We start from the raw sequence: 24,678 nt of genomic DNA, 5'->3' as shown, positions 1-24,678 counted from the left end.
CACTATGAGCAGGGAAGGAGGGGTCTGTGGGAATTCTGTACTTTCTGTGACTTTTTCTGTAAACCCGAAACAGCTCTAAAAGAGAAGCCCTAATAAAAAGAGAGAAATAGAGAATCTTTACAGCATCTTCAAAATGGAGTACCTGGTAGCATGTTCTGGTAGAAGAAAAAAATCTGTGATCACAGAACCAGTGAAAATATCCCTTCTAGGTATGGAATTACTTAGGTTATAAAGGAGCGTTCTTTGTTTAGTTGTAGTCCATGGCAACCCACTCCAGTATTCTTGCCTGGAGAATCCCCATCAACAGAGGAGCCTGGCGGGCTGCAGTCCATGGGGTTGCAAACAGCCAGAGCTATGGAGTGGCTAAGTACAGCACAGCATAGTCCATGAAAAGGATACGTTTCCTTCCAACAGAGAACCTCTCCCTGACTCCAGGGGGTGGGTGAGCAGGTGCTGGCTGCTGCTTTCACTCCCACAGCTGAGGAGACCCCGAGGAGAACCAGCGGGGCTGCAGAGGTGCCCCAAGGTCACTGCCAGAAACGGCAGCTCTCTGCTGGCAGACGCTTCACACGCATTTTACACTTGGATCTTGAGATCGTGAACGGCAGTTATTCATACCTGCACCTGCACAAGATTCATTTCCCCAATCCATTGTCGTTTTGACTGCACAGACCCAAGATCAGCGGGGGTGTCAAACACAACAGACACTTCCTAGTGAGGTGGGTTTTCTCTGGCCACTGAACGGGGCACGCGGAAGGCCCCATTTTTAAACTGCATTCCCTTTATCTACCTTCTTGGACACATTCCAGAAGCATGTATTCAGTGTCTCTGATGGCCTGTGATGACTGCCATGAGAGAGAAGAGCTACAGTGAACGTGAATTTCAGGGCCAAGCAAGTCATGTCATGTTGCTTATCGTCACAGAGGGAAGCTGGTTTCTACCAGTCGGGGGCAGGAAAGGGAGCGATCACAAGCCTGGCTGCACTCCAGAGTTCGAATCCCAGCTCCTCCACCTCGTGCAGATTACTTAGCCTTTGGAGCATTCAATTGCCTCACCCATATAATGGGGGGATAATAACAGCAATGCATCTATAGAATTACTGTGAGGCTTCAATGAGTTACTATAGGTAAAAACAGAGCATTAAGCCCAGGCACATGAAAAGCACAATCTAAATTTTAGCTATAATTAATGGTGCCCCAAAGTGTTAAAAAGATGTCCTGACTTTTGAAGCCGTCAGTTTGTGGATGAAGCATTATACTTTCTCCTCTAATCTCTTTCATAATCTCCTTTTCTTCATAGTTAAGGCTTCACACTTGTGAAAGGAAATAATATTGTATGTGTACGTGTGAAAATTAGTTAAGGCTGAGAGAGATGTATTAGAGAAAGGATATCAAGTCTTCGTCTCTCAGCACAACACATACAGGCCATTGAAATAGTTGTTTTAAGTCTGCTAGTAATTTTTAAAATTCAGTAATCATTTAATAGTTGAGATTCCTTAAATGCTTACTATTGCTTCAGCATCCACATATTTTTAAAAAATCCTCACAACTGTCCTGTGAGGTAGGTAGTAATGTATTTCTTTTTACAGATGAAGAAAGAGCCACAAAGAGATGAAGCAATATGCCCCCAATTAAGCAACTAGTGAGAGAACTGAGATTCTCAGAGTCCAAGAAACAGGAAATTCTATATGGCACTGCCTCCTACATGGTTGGATTCTAATTCATTTCAGAACTTTTAAAAACTTGACATGTTTCCATTTTTCTTCAGAGCACTTAATGGGTTCAATATTTCTTAAAGAGACAGGGAAACTTTTCATCCTCCTTCCTCCAGTTTCTTACATTTCATTTTTTCTGATCATGACTTTAATGTATGTTTTTAGAGCAAATTGGAAAGCACCCTGACTGGGGACACTGGTTGCTTCTGCTGCCCGGGATCTGTTCCCTGTCTTAGAAGAGTACCTAGTTTTGTTTTAGGGTAAATAACCTCCTCTCTATTTTTATTCTAGTGGTTTAGGCTCTACTGCCCACCCTCTGTGGGCTCCAGATGTAGATCCCAATTGGTTTGAGACAAGTAAGTGTCTCATCTTATTGGCTCAGCACCTGATTCAAGGATTGGCAAATAACCTACTAAGAGCCACCGAGATGTGAGGAGATAGTGCTAGTGCCCACATGATAGATGAGCTTCCTCTGTCAACAGGGGAAACTGATAAGCAGACCTTTCTTCGCTTGGATGTGATGTGAGATCTGGAAAGCTGCAGCCATCCTGTGCCCATGAGGGATGCCTGGAAGCTCTACACTGGGAGGCCACCGGACACACAGTGAAGTCAGAACAAAACCAGCCTTGACATCATCTGGGCTACAGTATCTGTTCTTGACTGAAGTCATACCTCAGACATGAGATTTTTCAGTTGTAAGAACCAAGAAATCTCACCCATTCCCACTTTGATTATTGCTTAAATCAACTGGAGACTGATCTTCTGTCACCTACAATTGAAAGACTCCAAATATCAAAATGAATAAAAGATAAAAATAGGAAAGAATGCATCTGTATGTAGGCATAATTCCTTCAGAACTATGTGCTCTTTGCATATAAAAATTATTTTACATACTAACTTGGTTCCTAAGCCCATCATATCATAACATTTTTATAGGTCATAAGATATTTTTGTGGACATACTTTTTCATGGCTGTCCAATATTCTACTGTATGAAAGGTGGAAGGAGGACGTTTTTGGCAGAGGTTTTATATATGTATATATAATATTTATATATCAACACAAATATTATATATATACATATATACATATATATATAAAATGTCTGATTAAATCCATGCTGACTTTTATCATTTTGAAATACTTCCTGATTAAAAGTTTTTAAAAGCTGAATTAGTAGATTAAAGCCTAAGACTATTTTTGACTTTTGATATATACTGCCAAACTGCTTCCTAAGAAGGCTAGAGCAGTGTCTAGGTATGAGAGAAGATGATCACTTGGCACTTCCTCCTTACAGAGCTTATCATCTGAGAGATGAAAAACTGTATTTCATTTTCATGTGCACTGATTTAATTACCACTGAGGTTTGACTGCACAAACCATTGTATTTTTTCCTTTCTGAATTGATATTCATCTCCTCTGCATTCTTAACTCCCGAGATTTTTGGTGTTACCTTAGAAGTGCTCTGAGGTCTTTATGTATTGAAGGAACTAGCCCTTTGTCCTATTTGTTGACAAGAAATACTTTCCTCTGAAACTTCTTCCACATCTAGAAACTGTATGTGTTTGTGTGTATATATATCTCAGTATTTACATCTAATTTTTTTAGGATGTTACTTTTTTTAATGTTTCTGGAATTTATCACAGAATGTGGTTTAGAGTATGATTTCAATCTTTCCTTTCTTTTTTTCCCAAATAGCTAACAACTGCTTCATTGCCATTTACTGAATAATCTTTACGGATCTCCCTGATTTGTAATGCCTTCCTTTTCATGTGTTAAATTATTATTGAGCTCATATCTGGGCTTCATGTCCTATTCTCTAACCTGGGTATCCTTGAGCTAATGTTGTGCCATGTGCTCAGTTGTGTCCGATTCTTTGTGACCCCATGGATGGTAGCTTGCCAGGCTCCTCTGTTCATGGAATTTTCCAGGCAAGAATACTGGGATGGGTTGCCATTTTCTTCTCCAGGGGGTCTTCCCCACCCACGGATTGAACCTGTGTCTCCTGTGCCTTCTGCGTTGCAGGCAGACTCTTTACTGCTGAGCCAGCAGGTAAGTCTCTTGAGCTAATAAAATTCATTATGTTACTGATATGATTTTATTAATAATAAACCCCCAAAAGATGGACAGAAACAGCAAGGACCTAACAGAAGCAGAAGAGACTGAGAAAAGGTAATAAGAACACACAGATAAACTGTGCAAAAAACTGAACTGTCTCAATTACCTGGATAACCATGACGGTGTGGTCACTCACCTAGAGCCAGACATCCTGGAATGTGAAGTCAAGTGGATCTTAGGAAGCATTACCAGCAACAAAGCTAGTGGAGATGATGGAATTCCAGTTGAGCTATGTCAAATCCTAAAAGATGACGCCGTCAAAGTACTGCACTCAAAATGCCAGAAAATTTGGAAAACTCAGCAGTGGCCACAGGACTGGAAAAGGTCAGCTTTCATTCCAATCCCAAAGAAAGGCAATGCCAAAGAATGTTCAAACTATTGCACAATTGCACCAATTTCGCATGTTAGCAAGGAAATGCTCAAAATCCTTCAAGCTAGGCTTTAGCAGTAAGTGAACCAAGAACTTCCAGATGTACAAGGTGAATTTAGAAAAGGAAGAGGAACCAGAGAACAAATTGCCAACATCCACTGGATCATAGAAAAAGCAAGAGAGTTCCAGAAAAACATCTGCTTCACTGAGTAGGCTAAAGTCTTTGACTATGTGGCTCACAACAAACTGTGGAAAATTCTTAAAGAGATGGGAATACCAGACCACTGACCTGTCTCTTAAGAAACCTATTTGTTGGTAAGAAGCAACAGTTAGAACTGGACGTGGAACAATGGAATGATTCAAGATTGGGAAAGGATTACGTCAAGGCTGTATATTGTCCTTCTACTTATTTAACTTATATGCAGAGTACATCATGCAAAATGCTGGGCTGGATGAATCACAAGCTGGAATCAAGACTGCCAGGAAAAACAGCAACAGCCTCGGATATACAGATGATACCCCTCTAATGGTAGAAAGCAAAGAACTAAAGAGCCTCTTGATGAGGGTGAAGGAGGAAAGTGAAAAAGCTAGCTTAAAACTCAACATTCATAAAACGGAGATCATGGCATCTGGTCCCATCACTTCATGGCAAATAGATGGGGAAATGTAGAAACTGTGACAGATTTAATTTTCTTGGGCTCCAAAATCACTGCAGATGGTGACTGCAGCCATGAAATTAAAAAACACTCACTCCTTGGAAGAAAAGCTATGATAAACCTAGACAGTGTATTTAAAAAGCAGAGACATCACACTGCCAACAAAGGTCCATATAGTCACAGCTATGGTTTCTCCAGTAGTCATGTATGAATGTGAGAGATGGACCATAAAGAAGGCTGAGGGTCATAAAACTGATGCTTTTGAACTGCGGTGATGGAGAAGACTCTTGAGAGTCCCTTGGACTTCAAGGAGATCAAACCAGTCAATCCTAAAGGAAATCAACCCTGAATATTCATTGGAAGGACTGATGCTGAAGCAGAATCTCCAATACTTTGGCGATCTGATGGGAAGAGTTGACTCATTGGCAAAGATCCTAATACTGAGAAAGACCAAGGGTAGGAGGAGAACAGGGTGACAGAGGATGAGATGGTTGGATGGTATCACTGACTCAGTGGATAGGAGTTTGAGCAACTCTGGGAGATGGTGAAGGACAGGGAAGCCTGGTGTGGTGCAGTCCATGGGGTCACATAGAGTCAGACAAAACTTAGTGACTGAACAGCAACAATATGATTTTATTAATAATAAATACAAAATTACTTTAAGTTCTGATATTTTAGAAGCACTGTCTTTTTATCTATAATCATTTGAGACTTCTTTTATGTCTTTCAGAAGTTTTTATTTCTGATAGTTCCTATTACCTTTTTATTAAGACTACTCTTGGAAAATTTTAGAATACTTCATGCCTCCCATATGGTCTCTCTATTAGAAACTGGAAAACCTGAACCATGGATCTGATCTAAAGAATAGAGGTTAAAAAAAAAGCTGGAAGAGCCACGGGTACAGGAGTTACTGTGAAACCTTGAGAGCCACTCCATGTGGTGGCTTAATTGTTCTCTGGAATCAATCTTTTTTATGAGACTGCACAGTTTCCAGCTTGACGTTTCAGTTTCCTCAACATTTAAAATTAGATGCTGAAAAAAACCTGTTGCAGATTCTTACCCAGAAAAAGACAGCACTGGCACAGAGGGTTACACGTATACACTTTCCCCACGTGGTAAAGGGAACACGCTCTTCTTCCTAATTAAAAAAGAAAAAAAAAAGGCAATCAAAGGATTTCTCCAACAAAATGATTTTTCTCTTAATTGGTTGCTGTATCCTAGGTTTAATTTTTTGTACATAAATGTTCACAGAAATTTATTCATAATAACACAAACTAGAAAAATCCTAATTGCCCATCATCAATCTATTCAAAGGATAAACAAATTGTAGTATATGTATGTAATGACAAGTTACTTAGTCAAAGGAGAACTAAGAATACACCAAACAGTTTGGATGAATCTCACAAGGATTGTGATAATTAAAAGAAACTAGACACAGAAGACTACATCCTAGTCATTTTCATTTATATAAAAATTCCACAAAAAACAAGACTATAGGAAAAATAACTTTTTCCTATAGCTATAGGAAAAAATGATCAGTGCTTGTCAAGGTGAGGATTTCAGGGAGGATCTAGAATCCAAAATTATTAATATACAAGGGGACACTTGGCATAAAAGAATTGTTCTATGATTATGTTTGTGGTGGTGGTTACCTTCCTGTATATATATATATATGCTTCAAAATTTATCATATTGTACATTTAAAGTTGATAAACACATACATACATATACACACCCACACACACACACACACAGTGAGTTTAAAGATAAAATCATTAACTTATCCCAGCCTCTATAAACAACAATGATACAAAATTAACATTTGACTTCCAGGAACAATGCATTCGTGGGTGCTCTTAAAAAACACATGGTCTCAAAAGCCTAGACTTAATTTTTTTAAAAAATTAGTTTTCAAACTCAGCCTCCTTATTCAAAATTGCATGCTTTTTTTGGGGGGGGGTGGTTAATAATTTCAAACATACACACAACATAACCAGTGCAGTATTTATTTTACTAACAGTTTCTGAAAAGGCAAGTGTGAATAACATACTGTTTAGCTGCTATGATTTGAGCTCAATAGCCTGGGTATCTGACAACGCTATTCCTGAGCTTGTCTCAGATTTCAGAAGTGACTGCAGTGATGGCAAAGAGCCTGTGCTGGACAGAAAGTTTCGCAGATACCTGCAAGTACACCAGGTATCCATTGTAAGTTTCCTGACTGAGTGTTTGTATTAGTAAAGTGTAACTCTTGAGATTTTAGCATTTCCATTTTAGAGTTTATATGAATATATTGAGATTTTTTTAGAGACCCAATCAACCACGTGATCATAGATGCAAACATATATTTTGGCAGTTCCTTTGTTCCAGGTGCTTTTCTAAGTAGGTTCTATTCATTAACTCCACCAGCTTACCACAATCATATGAGGAAACAACTCTCGTATTTCTGCTTTACAGCTGGCCAAACTATGGCACAGAGAAGTTAACCAATTTCCAATATCACTCAGCTTGTAAGGTGTTGTGTTTGGATACGAATTCCGTATGTTTTATTCCCAGGGCCTCACCATAACACTGCTGGCCTCTCTATACAATGGAGGATGTGTTTGTAATAAAAGCAAAGTGAGGAATAAGAAGGAAAAAAAATGAACCTTCATCTTTAATTTTTTACCAAGCAATGCTACAATGGAAATTTAACTTATTAGCTGGCAATTTTAAATTTAAAATGGGTAGGTTTAAATTTCCAAAATGTCTTTTCCTCAGTATTTTTCATACTTTGCCAATAACATAGGCATTTGCTTTTCAAGACTCAAAAACATCATGCACATCTGATTTTGTCTAAGTTTCAGCCTTCTTTTCTGAATGTACAATCTTTCACAAACACATGCTTTGACTCCTGACTTTCATTGTAGACAAGAGAACTACTCATAACGGAAATTATTTGAAGCCTGTTACTTAGTCAGAGACAACTGTCACCTTCTGTTGGGTAACTGAACCTCATTTTTTTCCATTTATAAAATGAGGAGGTTGAACTGCTCTCTCCTGACCCTTTTAGCGCCAACATTCTGTAAATCTGCGATTCAATTTATAAAATCTATAGCTGGAGCCATTTTCAGATGCTCTTGGTAAAAAGCATCTTCTTTCCAAGAGTTATTCGTATTCCAAACCTACTGTCCTTATACTGATGACTGCAAATACAATCAGCTCTAAATCTTCTATGTTGACGGAAAGAAGCAATAATGCAGATGATTTTAAAAAATCATCTTTCACTGACTTTGAAATGTTTATACAAAGAGATACAGAGTTTTATTTTTAAATTCTGCAGCAACAGTAAAAGCACCATATTTACCTTTCTAGTTACACAAAATGCCTAGTATGGGGCCTGAATATAGCGGGATCTCAAAAATGTTTCCCCTTCTCATCCACCGTCCGATTTTAGGATAACAGTCACAGTACTCTGTGCACATTCCAACCAGAAGGGGGAGCAGTGACTGAGGCTTTAGTGTAAGACAAAGGGGCAGCTAGTCTAAGATGAAAAGTGAGCTGTAGAGACTCCCCTGGCAGTCCAGTGGTTAAGACTTTGCCTTCCAATACATGGTGTGTGGGTTCAATCCCTGGGTCAAGGAGCAACGATCCTACATGCCTTGTGGCTAAAAAAGGAAAACATGAAACAGAAGCAATATTGTATCAAATTCAATAAAGGCTCAAAAAAAAAAAAAAGAGAGAGGGCTGTAATAATGAAGGTACATGTGAAAAATTGAGAATCAACTATGAAAACCAATGTGTCTTTCCTTCTATGTCACTGTCTATTATTATTTTTTTACCAGTATGAAAAGATACAAATAAATACATCTTTTATATGTTTCTTTCAGAGTTTATGTATTTTTCATTTTACTGTTATTAAGAAAGAAAGGACCACGGTTGTCTCCTGTGTCCACTATTCTAAATAGTGCTCCTTCACTTTGGCTGTACATTAAAAATCACCAAAGAAGCTTTAAAAAAAATTTTGTGCCAGAATGCACCCTATTCCACTGAGTACCATAAGCACACATAGACAGAAGCTCAGCATCAACATTTTATAAGCTCCTTAGTGACTCCAGTGTGCAACCAAGTCTGAGGACCCCAGCAGTATGTAGACTGAATTGCATGTAGACGACATCCTCTTTACCTGAGTGATCTCATTTATCACCACATGAGTACACTGTGCCTCATATTCTGGTCGGGGTTGTTCTTCCTGCTGTAACTCAACAGTGTCCCATTCATACTCAAGTTCTGCCTGGCGCCGCTTCCAAAACTCCAAAAACAAGGTTACTAACAAAGAGAAAGAAGAACATTATGTGGATCTTCAAGGATCAGTGATGCTTCAGAAATCTGTACTGAATAATATTAATTACTCACAACACTTTTGTACATGGTCAATAAAATCCAATTTTAATTATAGATGACACTAATACTTAAAAGAGAAAAGTGTTTGTTTTTAAGGAAAATGTTGATAATGTATCCAACTTGTGAAACCAGGCTATAGCCCATGGGAAGGGTATAGTGTGATGGTCAGAAGGCATGTGATCGTGTCTACCACTAAAGCATCTGCTACTAGCACATTACTGCCAATAAAAAACACAGGCAACTATAATAATTCAAAGCAGTCCATGGCCCATCTTTTAGTCTGCTTCCCCTTGCATCCCTCTCCCTCATTCCCTCCAAAGGGCCTGGGGGATGAGAATGCTTTAGTGGTCCCCAAATCTTTATTTTCTACTGCCTAAGTCACCCCAATTAAAATAATATTCTTAAATGTGGAAATATATTTTTCAAACTTGTATAAAGTATGAGTAAAATAATTTTTAGAAATCTTTATTATTTTTCAAGACCTGCCACTTCAGATATTAGACAGAAACAACATTACGTGTTCATTGAAAATATGGTTTCAGGGTAAATCCCCTAGGCACTTCCTCCAATCAGACTGTTACCCATTAGCCCTTTCTACACAGAAATTCTGGAATAACCAGTTATACCCACAAATATTTCTGAGTCTCTACTGAGTGCTGAGAATAAAGAGAAAAAAAGATACGGTCTCTGCTTCAAGGAGCTCCTAACTGTATAGGAAAGACAGTGAAGTGCTAGTTACAGTGGACTTTTAAGAGGGCTGTGATCTAGATAAGTGCTGGGTGGTCTGGGCGCAGAGTCACAGTGGATTGATAACAAGGCTGTTCCGGAGAAGGGGGCCTCTGGGGGTGAGTTCTGAGATGCCACAGAGTTGATCAGGTGAAGGTAGAATGTTAAGGCCATTTCCCCCAGGGAGCTGTGTGTGCAAAGGCAAGATGCTAAAGAGGCACAGAGCACTACTTTCCAGGAAGTTCAAATAGTCTGGAACTGAGCCCAGGGTGTGGTGAGACGGGTGGGGCCGCCAGGTGGATAGATGGCAGGGGAATATCACAATGGACTCTGTGTGCCTTAAAGATGGAAGAGACATCAAAGGCGGTCAAGAGGGAGTAGAGGCAGCTAGACCCAAGGGCAGGTCCAGGATGCTTCAGCTAGCAGGTAAGAGAAGATGGCATTTTAGCAGGTAGACAGATTGGACGCAGGTGTGATGAAAGGGGAAGATCAGGGATGCTTGCTAGGTTTCTGGCTTTGGCAGTGTCCTGAATTCTAGTGTCATTCCCTGAAATAAGAAGGGCAGGAAAAGGAGCAAGTCTGAGAGAGAAGACAACTGATTCGGTTCTGATCAGCTGCCCATGGGCCCCAGGAGAGATGTCTGGTAGGCAGATAAAAGTCTAGAACTCAGGAGAAAGACCCAGACAGAGCAGAGAATTTGTCCTGTTTCCAGTGATAAATGGGGTATGAGTGGATGAGCTCTGCATGGACCATGGAGGGGCAGTTCTCACCCTGGCTGCATGAGAAGCACTGAGAACTCTTAAAATGTTTTGAGCCTGGGCACCACCCTCAAGGTTCTGATTTCATTGGTCTGACATATTTTTTGTCTTTGAAAAGCTCGATGGGGCAGTCAGGGTTGAGAATCAACCTGCAGAGAACAGGGAGCCTTTGGGTAGAGGGCAAACAGAGGCGGTCTTGAAATCCTGCAGACCCTGCCATGGGCAGATGGACACACAGGGGAAACCTCGGGATGCACCATGAAGAACGTGTACGCAATGCTTCCCGATGGCGAGGACAGCAGAAATGCTCAAAATACCCACTTCCTGGCAGTGCTTGTTCTGACTTCACTGATGTTCCAGCAACAGTGAGTGAGAGTAGAAATAATCTGGACATTGGAATCAAGTCTGAATTCTGGTTGTGACAATCACTAGGTGTTTGATTACCAGTGACAATGCCTCTTTCCCTCTATGGAAAATGGGGGAAATAGGAACCAGCTTACAGGCTGTCCTGAGCTAAATGACATAACATCTATAAAGACCCTCATGACCCTCTGAGGCAATTGCTAGTACCATCCCCATTTTGGACATCAGGAAACAGAGGCACAGAAAACTTCAAATACTTGCCTGAGATAAGGAGTCAGGTATTGAAGCAAGGCATGCTTGGCTTCAGAGCGCAAGCCCTTCTTACAACTAAGCCTAACTGCCCAAGCTGCCTGCTCCATAACCCGCCTCCCTCTGGTTCTGTTCCAGCACCCACTCTGCTGAGAGGTCATCACTGCTTGCCTGCCCAGTATCTGATTCTCCTCGTCCAGGACATAAAGCTAGTAACTGCCCGCTGTCCCAACCCTGCCTCTGTGGGTACTCATGATGCCACTGCTGTGACTACCTGAGGTTCACAAGCATATATGGGTGGCAGCCTGGCTTTTTGCCACAGATCCTGCTGTCCATGGAGGCAAAGAGCACAAAGTTAGTGGGGGAGGCCAATTCTCATCTCCTATGTGGTTGGGAAGCTAGAACGATTTCAGCCAGTCCCCAGAGAGGCTCCTGCTTTCAGGACAGGCCTTTCTCCTTCTACATGCCCATCTCAGAATGAAAGAGTTGGTTCCTCATTTGTGGGTAAGACAGCATTTGTGATTACTTGACCACAACCTTCAAAAACAGACCACTTTGCTGGAACGGAAGCATGGTACCACACCTCAGCTACTCTATAGCCTCATCTGGCTCAGACCAGTCAGTGCAAGGGATCCACAGCGGTGCATGTTCCGTACAGAGAGCGATGCCTCCACCGCCGGGAACCTGCCCGGCCATCGCGCTCTTGTCCCATCCAGGGGGAAATGAAGTATCCATGGGACAAAAGCCTTGAGGGCACCAGGTAACTGTGGACTAAGCCGTGACTGACTGGCCCTGCTCCCCACTGACCCATGCTCTCCTCACACGCAGATACTCCAAAAAGAGATCCCAGCTTAGGGGAATGAGCCTACTCTCCTCAAGCTGCACATGAAGCAGAACCACCACCCACTTACTAAAGACCCCTGAGCTCACACCACCACATACCTCACCTAACAGAAGACCCCCTGCTTTTTAATTTGAGAATTCTACTGCCATCATTGCATTACACCTCCCACCCATGAAGTTCTTTACACTCTGTCTTCCACTCTGCAGCTATGAAGTCAGTCCAGGGCTAGTGTATACTCTGCAAAAAAGGCACACACTTTATTCCCTACACTGATCTCCACGTCTGGACGTCACAATGGATAGCACTCACACATCCTGACCTTTGTTTGCTCCTGTGTTTATCGTTTATGATGTCCATGAGGGCAGGGATTTGGTTTTGCCCGTGGCTGAAACACTAGCACGCAGCAGGCACTGGGTAAGCATTAGCTAAATGAATGTACTGTGGGAAGTCATTTCAGAAACTGGAGGACCGCCACTGCCTGGGACACCTGAAGGATGGAATCGTCTACTTGGAGGGCCAAGCTAGCTCCAGCCGCTCCCTGCTATGCCTGACCGTCCACTGTCTACCACTCTCTGCTCTGCCCATCTTGAGGGCCTGGAGAAGCTGAGAGGAGGATGCAACTGTTGATGGGTGAGGTTGTGGTGGCTCCAGCCCTTTGAGTGCTGGGAGTTTATTCAAGAGAGAGAGACTGAGAAAATATCACATGTACCATCCTGTCCCATGGTTCACTTGACCCAGGACCACTCACCAGGGGACAGGCTGGCCCTTTCCACCCTCAAGAAAGGGACTGTGGGTGAGAAGATGGTATCTTTCCTTTAATAGCCTCTTTATAAGGCTATCCTGAAAAAAGCTCTCTAAAGCCACTTTGGATACTTTCCTTGTGTTTATGGAATCTCTCTAAATTTTGTCACTTTAATTGAAATATGAAAAATACAGCTATTTTTGAAATTTTTATTGATTTTCAATGAAGAAAATTCTTATTTTCTTCCTCTGCTAAGTAAAGAAAATTACTTTTCACTTCATCTGAAAGAACAGCTTACTTTCACGAAATTATATCTTCAAACATAACTGTTTGAAAGAAGTTTGTGATGCAGAACATGAAAGTCCTACTGTGTTTTGGCACCTACAGGCAGGTGGATGAAATGGCTAGGACTGATCTCGTAAGGCTGGGCTTTCTTACTCCTGATCCAGAAAGAAGGGTCTGTACCTGCATAGGTGAAGTAGGACCAAGGTTGTAGAACCATTATTTTCTAGCCCATTTCTCAGATTGCCAGATAAGATAGTGTAATTATATCAAGTAAATACTTCTGCATCCTTCTAAAAGTCTGTTACAACTTTATTACTATTCCCTGCATTTTGTCACTGATTTAAGGGCTGACGACAACCAAAGTGCCTACAGAGCTCTTATTCCGTGATTGTTACTTTTTGTCTTTGGGACCTCTGGTGATTTGCCGCATCTGCCTGAATGTCATTTTCCTCACCTTTAGAATGGGAGCGTAAAAGCCATTCATTTGCTCAGTAACAATCTAGCAGCAGTATTAGCAGGAGCTGAGTTATGAAAATAAAACTCACAAAAAAGCAAGAGAAGCAATTTAATCGGTTGCTATGAGGAAAGGACAGTGGATACCCTTCCCCTTCCTCCCTGCACTTGAACATATAAGTATGGATGTTTTTACCAAATCCTGAAGTTGAGGCATTCTGAGTGGGAAGTGATAGGACTGCTGTGTAAGCCAGAAATGGCCTGATGAAAAATAATGAGTGGGTAGCAAATCCTCGAAGCCTTGGAGGGCTGCAGGAATGGGTGGGAGTTTCTTAGCTCCTCATTTCATAGAGCCAAGAAGTCAGCAGGGTCCACGACAGACTCCACAGCCCAGCATAACCACTCAATGTTTGGAGTCTCCTGGGCCACGTGGCTGCCTGCTCCAGAGTGAAAGCATGGGGACCTGGGGTGACTGCATGATGCCAGACAGGAATTTCCTGTTCTGTATCTTTTGTACTCTCTCTTTCTGCAAGAAAACAACTGGCTGGACTCCAGAGGGGAACACGGCACTTACGTTCTCTGGCAAACCATATACCAGGCAGCTCTAGCTGACTGAGAGAGACAGGACCCTTAAATGAACATAGAATAAAAACAGAGAAGGCTGCCTAGGACCATGGGAACCAAAACCAGCTGGTCCTCTTAATCAGGATATTACACAGCTAAAGAAAATATCCATCTGATGGAAGACTCCAATACACAGTGTTGGTGGTTGTATACAGCAATGTCTAAGGACAAGGCAGGCTCTGTAGCTGGGATCGTTCTGGTTGCTTTAACAGTTTGCTGCTAAAGGCCTGGCAAGTTTTACTGGGTCTTGAAACTATTCAGACTTCTGTAATCACTCACAAAGGCAGATGAGTTTGCTTAGCCTAGATTCCTACTTCCTAACTGAAACACTACAAGGCTGAAGATGCATTTCTCGGGATAAATAACAAGGTCATACTGTATTGTACAGGGAACTATATTCAATATACTGTGATAAACCATAATGGAAAAAATATGAAAAATTCCTATTTATGTATAATTGAATAACTGTACTGTACAACAGAAATTAACACAATGTTGTAAATCAGCTATATTTGAATGAGTTTTAAAAATCATAATTCTAAACAAAAATACATCTCTCAGACCCTCCTGCAGCTAGGATTCCAGATGTGGTTTTTAAAATGCCCATCAGATGCACCTGTGTGTCACTGACATCAGAAATGCAGCTGAATGGAGACAGAGGTGGTTACAGGAGTTGCATCATTTTGCTAGTGTGGATGCAGCCACAGAAGCAGAGACCTGAAATGAACAGTTGTAATAGTCATTTTCTGATCTCCAAGTGCAGCTAGTTAGGGTGATGGCTTCCTGAAATCCCCCTTCTTACGAGCTAGGTGCCTGAGTTTTTCTGGAAATCACTAGGCCCACCCTAGAACTCAAAGGTGAAAATTAAAAATGGCAGCCACGCAGCCAAGAGGCTGGTGGGGAGCATCAAAGAGAAGTAGATAAGAAACGACAAGGAATGGGGAGGGGGGAAGGCTTTCAGAACCTCTGCTTCCACTGGGCGTAGTTGGTGTTTAGCACTCTAGGAGTCAGCAGGAGCAGATGGACTGGCTTGGCCTAAAAGGGGGGATATTTTTCAAAGAAGTACATGATTTATGCAAAATTTATTATACAAGGTTTTCTACTTTCAACTTTTATAGTTTCCAGGGAGAAGAAAAATACTCTGCAACATACATCTGGGCACAAGAGATGCTACAGGAATATGATGATGGTGATATGAAAAACTTCAGTTTTGCAATTGCAGGCTTTCTGTAATGAGGTTCCCAGCAGTAGTTCTCATCAGGCAGAGGTAACAAGAAAAGCAATAAGGCATTTAAAATAAAAACTCCATCATACACACACATATCCTTAAAGATACACATATGGTGCCATGAGCAGGGCTGAAATGTTTTCTGCATTCTAAAATCTGATGAAATAAAATCAGCAGCTCAATACGCCTGTCACTTCTATAAACATGGTGTAGTTTAATGATCACAGAAAGCAGAGCTGGTTAGGAAATTTGAAGTTTTTCTTTCTTGTCAAAGTTACTAATTTTTGCTTCATTTTAGAAGTATCTTTTAATTAGGGCTATCAGCATCTATTAACATACAGAGTTCAATAGATGTGTTTGAATTTTATAGATTATGAATTAGTGTTGAGACTGAGGTTTGGGCAATTTAGTTAAAACTGCCCTTGCCCAGATATTCAGTACCCACCCTCTTACCAGGATTAAAAAAATGAAAGGTGTATTTCACAGTGAAGGAGTACAGAGAATCCTAATACATGAACTTGATCTTTATTCTTCCATGTGGCAAATATTAGCTACTGTTTGGTCTCCAGCCAAAATATGCTAAATGCCTGAATGAAAATGTGACTTATTAAGTACATTTGGATCTTACAATTTACTTTATGCAGGAGTGGCAACTAATATCTCTTAAAAGTGTCCAAAGTAATTGGCCTGTCTATTTTGTGATTCTTTTGGGGACCCTTCTTCATAGGCACAACCACTGCAAAAGAGAAATACTGCCAGGGACACCTATAAACAACGGTACCTGTATGTGAGTAGCATGTGTTGACAGGCTGTCTTCTCCAAAATAAGAGACTTGGTTCTGTTTCCTCCCCCACCTGTCTATACCCCAAACTGTTTTACCCCAGACTCACACAATGAAATTGGAAATGCATTTATCTTCGAAAATGAACATTTTTTTCCTACTATGGTAGAACATTTACATCAATGAAACATGTAAAAGTCTGTATAAAATGATAATTGCCTCATTACATTAATGATGCTCTTCAAGATAAATAATTACATAGTGTTAAAGCTTCTATATACAAATTATATTCTTGAGGATCACATCTGTCCTATGCATTAAACAGAAAGTTATTATGGTAAGAGTAGCAGCATGTATTTACTAACTAGTCACTCATACAGAAGTATATAAACAAGAAAGCTTACCTGGAATCCCCATGTTGCTGTTTTTCCTGAACCCCAACCCCATGAAAATTCGGCTAGATCACAGCTAGGGATGCTATTACAACAGTGAACCATACCTCCCTGTATTACCTAAGCCCTTGAGCTGTCCTCCCATCTCTTCACATTGCTGTTGGGTTGACCACGACATGCTTTGGTTGATGGAACATTTGCAAACTAGATGCAAATGTAGGCTTAAAAAATGCTTGGTGTGTACTTCTCCTTTCCTGCTTCTCTTTGGAACCCTGAGCTGCCACGTGAAGAATGCTGGTCCAGCTCTTGGAGGATGAGAAACCATGCAGACCAAGACGAGGCGGCCCAGTTGAGCCCCGTAGTACACCAACCCTGCCTGGCGCACTTCCCACCTGACACAGAGAACCATGAGAAATAATACATGTGGGTTTTAAGCTACTATATTTTGAGGTAGTTTTTTTATGCAGTAATTGATACAATGGCCTTAAGAATTATAAATGTGGAGTTCCAGGGGAGCTGAAGCTTGGGCAATCCAAGAGACTAAAAGTGGGTTGCTTTGATAGTCTGTATATATAAAACTGTATAAAGATACTAAGTTCAGTACTTATATGATTTTAGGGTTTTCGTTTGTCTTTTTTTCAGTTAAGAGGCAAAAGGAAACTGAAAAAAAATGAATATAACTTACCCCACACCCCCATAAATACTGCAAAGACTAGCGTTCCAAAACTGTCAAAGATGCACAATTTCTGTAAAATACAATAATGACATTTACATGAATTATGTTCTTCACCTACTAGAATTCATCAAATATGCACTGCTTTGTATATCTTACAGTCTGGAAATTTCTTTTAAATCTGTTACCTAGTTTGACAATCACCATATCTACTACATACTTGCAGACTAGACTTCTCATTCTCCTGAAAGCACACAGCCTTTACCAGACTACATTTTCCAAAGGAATCTTTCTGTGTCTTGATAAAGAAATAAGCACAGCTGTTAAGATTCCATTTTGTTGAAAGCTTCTAACATACTTTTGAATAATAGCCTCTTTTTATGGACTATCATAGTGCATTTGAGGAAAGAGTATGGCCCTAAAAGTACAATGAACTCCAAACAACTTTGAGATTTATGATTTGCATCTTATTATCCCACCCTGGTCAGAGGGCAAGTTCCCGAATTCCTGGTTTTCTTGTTAAGAGAAGCACAAAACTGGGGTTTACTTAGAGATGGCTCTCCTCCAGAGCTCGTTTTCCTCAAATCCAATGATGACTTTTCTATCATGGCTGACAGAAGCTTTCATCAGGATAAAGATGCAAAAGTGCTTTTGCTGACATTACAAAGGGTACAATGATCATGAATGAATACACTACATACTCTATTTACTAGCTTACTAACTTTTAAATTTTTGCTAATTGTCTCCCTCTATTAATTCCTGAAAAATTTTCCAATTAGCTACCAATTTTTCATCAGTGAGCATTTTTATATCTCCTTAAAAGGTCTATAAAGTTAGTGGAAAAAGTGGCAAACACAATATCAACTTTATGAAAGATCTTATGAAAAGTAAAGAAGACATGCCAGAAAAGGAAGCTATAGGCTAAAAATAAATAAATAAAAAGCAAACTTTTCAGTGCTAAAGAAAATTCAAAGCTGCTTCTAAGTAAAAAACTTGACTTTTTCAAGGTTCTTTCTGGGTTGCCTTTATGCTGATGCAAAATGAATAAACTTCCATCTAAATAAAATATAAGTTAACATTATTTTTGCAAAATAATATCCACCTACCCATCTTCTTATATATCCTTTTCCAAATCATTTAGATGCCCCTCAATCACACATATATTTCCTGAGCAGAAAAAATAGTCCCAAATTGTCATTCAATTACTCCTCTCAAAAATCCAGCTCAAGAAAGACAGAATTAATAAATGAGTGATCAATCTGGGGAACAGTGCTCCATACCTACTCTGTCCTGGGATTACACAGAACACAGATTTCAAATCTTTTATCTTTGACTCTCTTGAACTATCTTTTTCAAGCTCTCTTATAATGTCATGTCTTATCCTTTATTGAAAAATTATTATAGGAAAAGTCCTATGAAATACAGTTCTGTGGGTTACAATGTTATTATTGAAGATTCTGTCCAGTGTAACTTCTCTTCTAGGAATCAGTGCAAACCTCTCTCTATGTGATACCTCCCTATTTGCCCTGGTGCCTCTACCCTCCCACTCCAGAAAGAGAAAATCCTACTATGCTGACAAAAAGCCACTGGAAGTACCTCTGTCAATACCAGAGGGGTGGGAGGGAAAGAAGCAGCAAGAAAAGGCAAGTTTACTGCTAATGCCAGACTCAGTGCAGCTGCTGAGCTCAAGATAAGAGATGTGCCTTATGCTCCTATGAGGGAGAGTTAGGTGGCTTGGAGGAAGTTACCATTTTTGCCATATGGGTAAGAAACGAGGAACTGAAAGTATAAGATGGTTGGCCTCTCTGCTCTACATGCCCCAGAAGCAACACGGAAGCAGGAAGTAAGGGGGGAAGATAAGCAAAGAGTTTTCTTGGTAAGAAGCTTAGCTTACCAAGCTTCGCTTGGCAGGATGGCAGAGAGGGAAGGCTGGCCGTGTTAACAGTGGCCCCGAGTCAGCATACCGCTTTAGTCACGTGGAGCAGGAAGGCAGAGAGAGCTATACATGCGGGCATGATGATTTTAAGTGGAGGACAGAAATCTAGAAAAGTTAGAATCTAGAAAAGTGACAATTTGCTATGCTTTCTTCCTGAAAAGGAACAAAGTCAAATTTTTATATACCAATTCATTTCAAAGACCTAAATATTATAACTTAACCATATTTCCTCTTTATCTTGCCAGCCAAAAAGCTAAGAACTTTATTTAATGCTCAGTCACAAAACCAGTATCAATCCTGATTATTTCCATAACTGTTTCTTCATTTCCTTGATCCTGATTATCTATTTCTAATTTGTTAATAATTCTGGCATACATGTCAACTAGTGAATATTCCATCGCTTTCCAAAAGGAAAGAAATGACTATAAAATGTATAAATGAAGAAATGATTGAATTAACCAACAAACAGGAAAGGTGCTTCTCTTTTTTACCTTATTTTTTCATTTCATTCTTTTACTTATATTCTTTTATATGCTTCCCTCCCTTTGTAAATCACTCTGAAAAGACTCAAAGGATATTTTTTTTTTTGAAGCTGGAAGAGAATGATTCACTTTCTTCCCCCAAAACATGAGAGTGTGAAAATTTCCTAAGGAAAATGGAATTTCCATTTGTACTTTGTGGAGTACAGTTCGCCTCTGGTGTTATCCCTTGCACTTACCTTAAATCCTGTGGCCTGGGGGTACACACTAAGGACCTTTATGAGTCAACAGTACTGGAAGGCAGCTTCTCTCTTACTACCTCCAAGTCTTTCACTTTGACTGATATATGATGGGCATTTACAGTCTAGAACTTGTGTTGGTTGAAGGGGAGTGGGTGATGAAATCTAATTTAACTCATAAAGTATAAAAATACATGTGTTGACAATACCCTGCGATCCTCTTAATTAAGTGGTAGAGCAATTTTTCAAACTGAGTTCAATTCAGAAAGTGCCTGGTCCTACAGTCAGCCAGTGAGGAAAAAAGGTAATAGCAAGGAAGGCAGAGGTGTTGTCATTTTCTGGCTTGTCTGTTACTAGGCGGGTGGTTGAGCAAATTATTTAATCCCTCAGATTCAGTGTTTTAATCTGGAAAATAGAGGTAACACCTGTTCTGCCTGCTTCACAGCAGTTTTGTGAGTCCAGTGATAATACAGTATGAGCATAAGTTTGCAAAGTCTAAACTATAAAGTAGCATCACTATATTAGCTGTGTATTCAGTTAAAGTAAGACTTACATGCAGCAGATCAGAAGCAGATCATAGAAATATTCCTAAACTTTCATAGCAGAATGAGGGGACAGAGAGGTCAAGACAGGGAAGAATTCTATGAAGGTCCAAGTTGTCAGGAAAACCTTCTGAAGCAAGCCAACTGTCTTTCTTCCTGTCTAGCCTTTCTGGCATGCCTTTCAGGAAGCTCCCTCCAGTCTCTATGCTTTTGCTAAACCTCCTGGATTTTAAGAAGTCATATAGCTCAAGACCATCTATCTGCATGTGTAAGGGGAACCAGATGTGTTTGGTGGGAATGTTTAGAGACAAAGTGAGTATCTGCTACCATTTGAAGACAAAGACTTTCTTATGCATTTTTATAAATACAGTCTAAATCTGATCTGCAAAGTCTTTAAAATTCCAAGGAGAGTTTCAGCATACTTTCAAAGTGGAAAAACAAGTACAGATTTCAGGTTTCCATTCACTTGAATTATCACTTGAATTAAGGAAAATACTTATAACAGTAAACCTATTAAATAGTATTTATGAGATAAGTCAGGTTTGAGATATCTGCTTTGATTACTTGAAATACTCAAGCAGTTTCAATTCCACAGTTCTTCACTGACCTTTCAGGAGATTATTGATAAGGCTTTTAATTTCAATGTATTATTTATAAACAAGGAATAACACAAGTATTTTATATCTATCTTTGAAAATGAAGGCTTAGCTGAAAATTACTTTTCTAAATTCAAGAGGAAAAAAATTTAAGCACTATGTTGTATTAAAATTATTAGAAGGAAAAAAAGCTTTCATTACTTGTAAATGTTTGAAAAAAATACCTTTGAGGACTCGCAAGTAACATTGAGTGACCAGAATGGACACTCATTATCACATTGAGGACACATTATGATCTGGCCGCCAATATCAGGATCACAAACTTCTTTGCTGAAGAAAAGAGAAAAATAAAGTTTAATTTTTAAAAATGTAATCAATAAGACTTTATCAGAATGATAAGATCCAACATCCATTCATGATAAAAAACTAAACTTAAATTCTTATAAAACTAGGAGTGGAAATGAACTTCATTAACCTGATAAAATCTTGCTTCATAAAACCTATAAAAAACATTATACTTAATAGTAAAAGGCTGAAAGTATTTCCTTTACATCAGAAACAAGATAATATGTCCCACTATCACTGTTTCTTTTCACATGTTGTGATACCACTGCTAACACAGTTAGTAAAAAAACAAACAAACAAACAAAAAAAGAAACAAAAAAGCAAAGACGGGGGAATGGCAAGGAAAAAAACTGCTATCCCTAATAAATCACATAATTGTTTAGATGGACAACTCAATAAAACTTGCAGATAAATTATGAGAATAAATGAATCTAGTAAGTTTGCTGGACACAAAATCGGTATACAATATATATATGTAGGGTCACAAAAAAGAAATTGTGTCTCTAAAGACCTGCCACAGTTAAGAATTTTAATTTTTTATAACTGTTTTTCAACAACTTAAAAATATGAAGAGCCCAGGAACAAAAATCTAATTCAAAATGTACAAAATTTATATGGAGAAAATGATAAAACTGTTGTAAAAGAGTGAAGAACCTATATAAATAGGTAAATTATCATGTTCATAATTTGGAAGAATCAATACTTGAAGACATCATTTCTCCCTTATTTGAGCTATAAATTTAATAGAAGAGTAAAGCCTCAGAACCGTCAAGACATCTCCTAAAGAACAAGGTGCTACTGGGGTTGTTGTTCAGTCGCTAAGTCCTATCTGACTCTTGTGACCCCACAGACTGTAGCCCACCAACCTCTGTTCATGAGATTTTCCAGACAAGAATACTGGAGTGGGTTGCCATTTCCTTCTCCAGGGGATCTTCTCAACCCAGGGATCAAACCCACATCTCCTGAATTGGCAAGCAGATTCTTTACCACTGAACCACCTGGGAAGCCCTTTAAGTTAAGAAAAACTGAGCAAGAGAGAAAAATAATGAGTTCAGCAAGAGACCTCTGCGTACACCAAAACTGATGTATAACGGACAGCATCGACCCAACAAACCAGTAACGTAAAAACAGATGTTTGAATAAATAGGGCTGCTGCAGTGGAATATCCATACAGAACAAGGGGAAAGTGAACCCCTAAATCCTACCATATATAAATCAATTCCAGGTGGAAAATAAAACTGCAACAGTACCAACTTACAGCAGAGTATCTAGATAACCTTGGGGTAAAGGAAACTACTACTAAAGAAAAACAAAAGAGCATAAACCATAAAGAAAAATATTAATACATTTAAAATCTTTTAAAAGTAAGAACCTCATTAAAGCACTCCAAAGAGAGGGGGAAAAAAAAGCCACAGACTGGTAGAAGTTTTGTAACATACAGGAATAACAAAGGACTAGTCATAAGACTATTTTAAAAACTCCAACAAGTTAATAAGAAAAATCCAGCAAACTATTAGTAACAACAGGTTGCACACAGCTTACTCTAGGAAAAGCTATGCAAATGGACTCCTATGTGAATGGGATTGGAACTGCAGAATTAGCCCTGCAAATAACTCAGTAAAAAATAACTGGGCATGAGAAACACTTCAAGAATATCTAAGTAAAGATCATGGAAAACATGCTCCTCCACAAAGCAAAGAACTTGACAAAATCTGTCAAAATTAACCTCTGCAGAACTGCGGAAACTAAACAAAGGTTTCCAATAGTCTGAGAAGTGTTTATTTGAGAAAAAATAACTAAATCTTTTCCATAAAATAGTGAGCTTTGTCACATTTTAACTTGGCTTATTTATCCCTATCCCCATAACCTCAGCTTCATGTTGCCCTTTAAAACCAACACTCTCACAACCAAGGTAGCCTCAGTTTAGTCCACTTCAGTCGCTCAGTCACGTCCGACTCTTGTGACCCCCATGGACTGCAGCACGCCAGGCCTCCCTGTCCATCACCAACTCCCGGAGTTGACTCAAACTCATGTTCATTGAGTCAGTGATGCCATCCAGCCATCTCATCCTTGTCATCCCCTTCTCCTCCTGCCTTCAATCTTTCTCAGCATCAGGGTCTTTTCCAATGAGTCAGTTCTTCTCATCAGGTGGCCAAAGTATTGGAGTTTCAGCTTCAGCATCAGTCCTTCCAATGAATATTCAGGACTGATTTCCTTTAGGATGGACTGGTTGGATCTCCTTGCAGTCCAAGGGACTCTCAAGAGTCTTCTCCAACACCACAGTTCAAAAGCATCAATTTTTCAGCACTCAGCTTTCTTTACAGTTCAACTCTCACATCCACACATGACTACTGCAAAAACCATAGCCTTGACTAGACGGACCTTTGTTGACAAAGTAATGTCTCTGCTTTTAAATATGCTGTCTATGTTGGTCATAGCTTTTCTTCCAAGGAGCAAATGTCTTTTAATTTCATGGTTGCACTCACGATCTGCAGTGATTTTGGAGCCCAAGAAAATAAAGTCTGTCACTGTTTCCATTGTTTCCCCATCTATTTGCCATGAAGAGAGGGGACTGGATGCCATGATCTTCTTTTTTTGAATGTTGAGTTTTAAGCCAGCTTTTTCACTCTCCTCTTTTTATTTTCATCAAGAGGCTCTTTAGTTCTTCTTTGCTTTCTGCCATAAGGGTGGTGTCATCTGCATATCTGAGGTTATTGATATTTCTCCCGGCAACCTTGATTCCAGCTTGTGCTTCATCCAGCCTGGCATTTCTCATGATGTACTCTGCATATAAGTTAAATAAGCAGGCTGACAATATACAGCCTTGACATATTCCTTTACTGATTTGGAACCAGTCTGTTGTTCAATGTCCAGTTCTAACTGTTGCTTCTTGACCTGCATACAAATTTCTCAGGAGGTAGGTCAGGTGGTCTGGTATCCCCATCTCCTTAAGAATTTTCCACAGCTTGTTGTGATCCACACAGTCAAAGGCTTTGGCATAGTCAATAAAGCAGAAGAAGATGTTTTTCTGGAACTCTCTTTCTTTTTCAATGATCCAGTGGATGTTGGTGATTGATCTCTGGTTCCTCTGCCTTTTCTAAATCCACTTTGAACATCTGGAAGTTCATGGTTCCTATACTGTTGAAGCCTGGCTGGGATAATTTTGAGCATTTTTTTGCTTGCATG

The 24,678-nt window shown here is 39.8% G+C and overlaps 1 protein-coding gene across 2 annotated transcripts in view; it reads right to left on the bottom strand.

Annotated features, from left to right (window-relative positions):
* The window catches only part of ANO6 (anoctamin 6), a 238,900-nt gene that overhangs the window by 30,029 nt on the left and 184,193 nt on the right, over nt 1–24,678 (bottom strand). For both annotated transcript variants that reach the window (XM_043446905.1, XM_043446906.1), the window contains 4 exons: nt 21,372–21,477; nt 17,368–17,428; nt 9,020–9,162; nt 5,918–5,995 (listed from right to left, as the gene is read on the bottom strand). In XM_043446905.1, the coding sequence (XP_043302840.1) occupies nt 5,918–5,995; nt 9,020–9,162; nt 17,368–17,428; nt 21,372–21,477 (388 nt within the window). The remainder of the gene's footprint in view (nt 1–5,917; nt 5,996–9,019; nt 9,163–17,367; nt 17,429–21,371; nt 21,478–24,678) is intronic.

This window comes from Cervus canadensis, chromosome 25 (assembly GCF_019320065.1).
Source record: "Cervus canadensis isolate Bull #8, Minnesota chromosome 25, ASM1932006v1, whole genome shotgun sequence".
Taxonomy (NCBI): Eukaryota; Metazoa; Chordata; class Mammalia; order Artiodactyla; family Cervidae; genus Cervus; species Cervus canadensis.
This window is presented reverse-complemented; position numbering and strand designations above follow the sequence as displayed.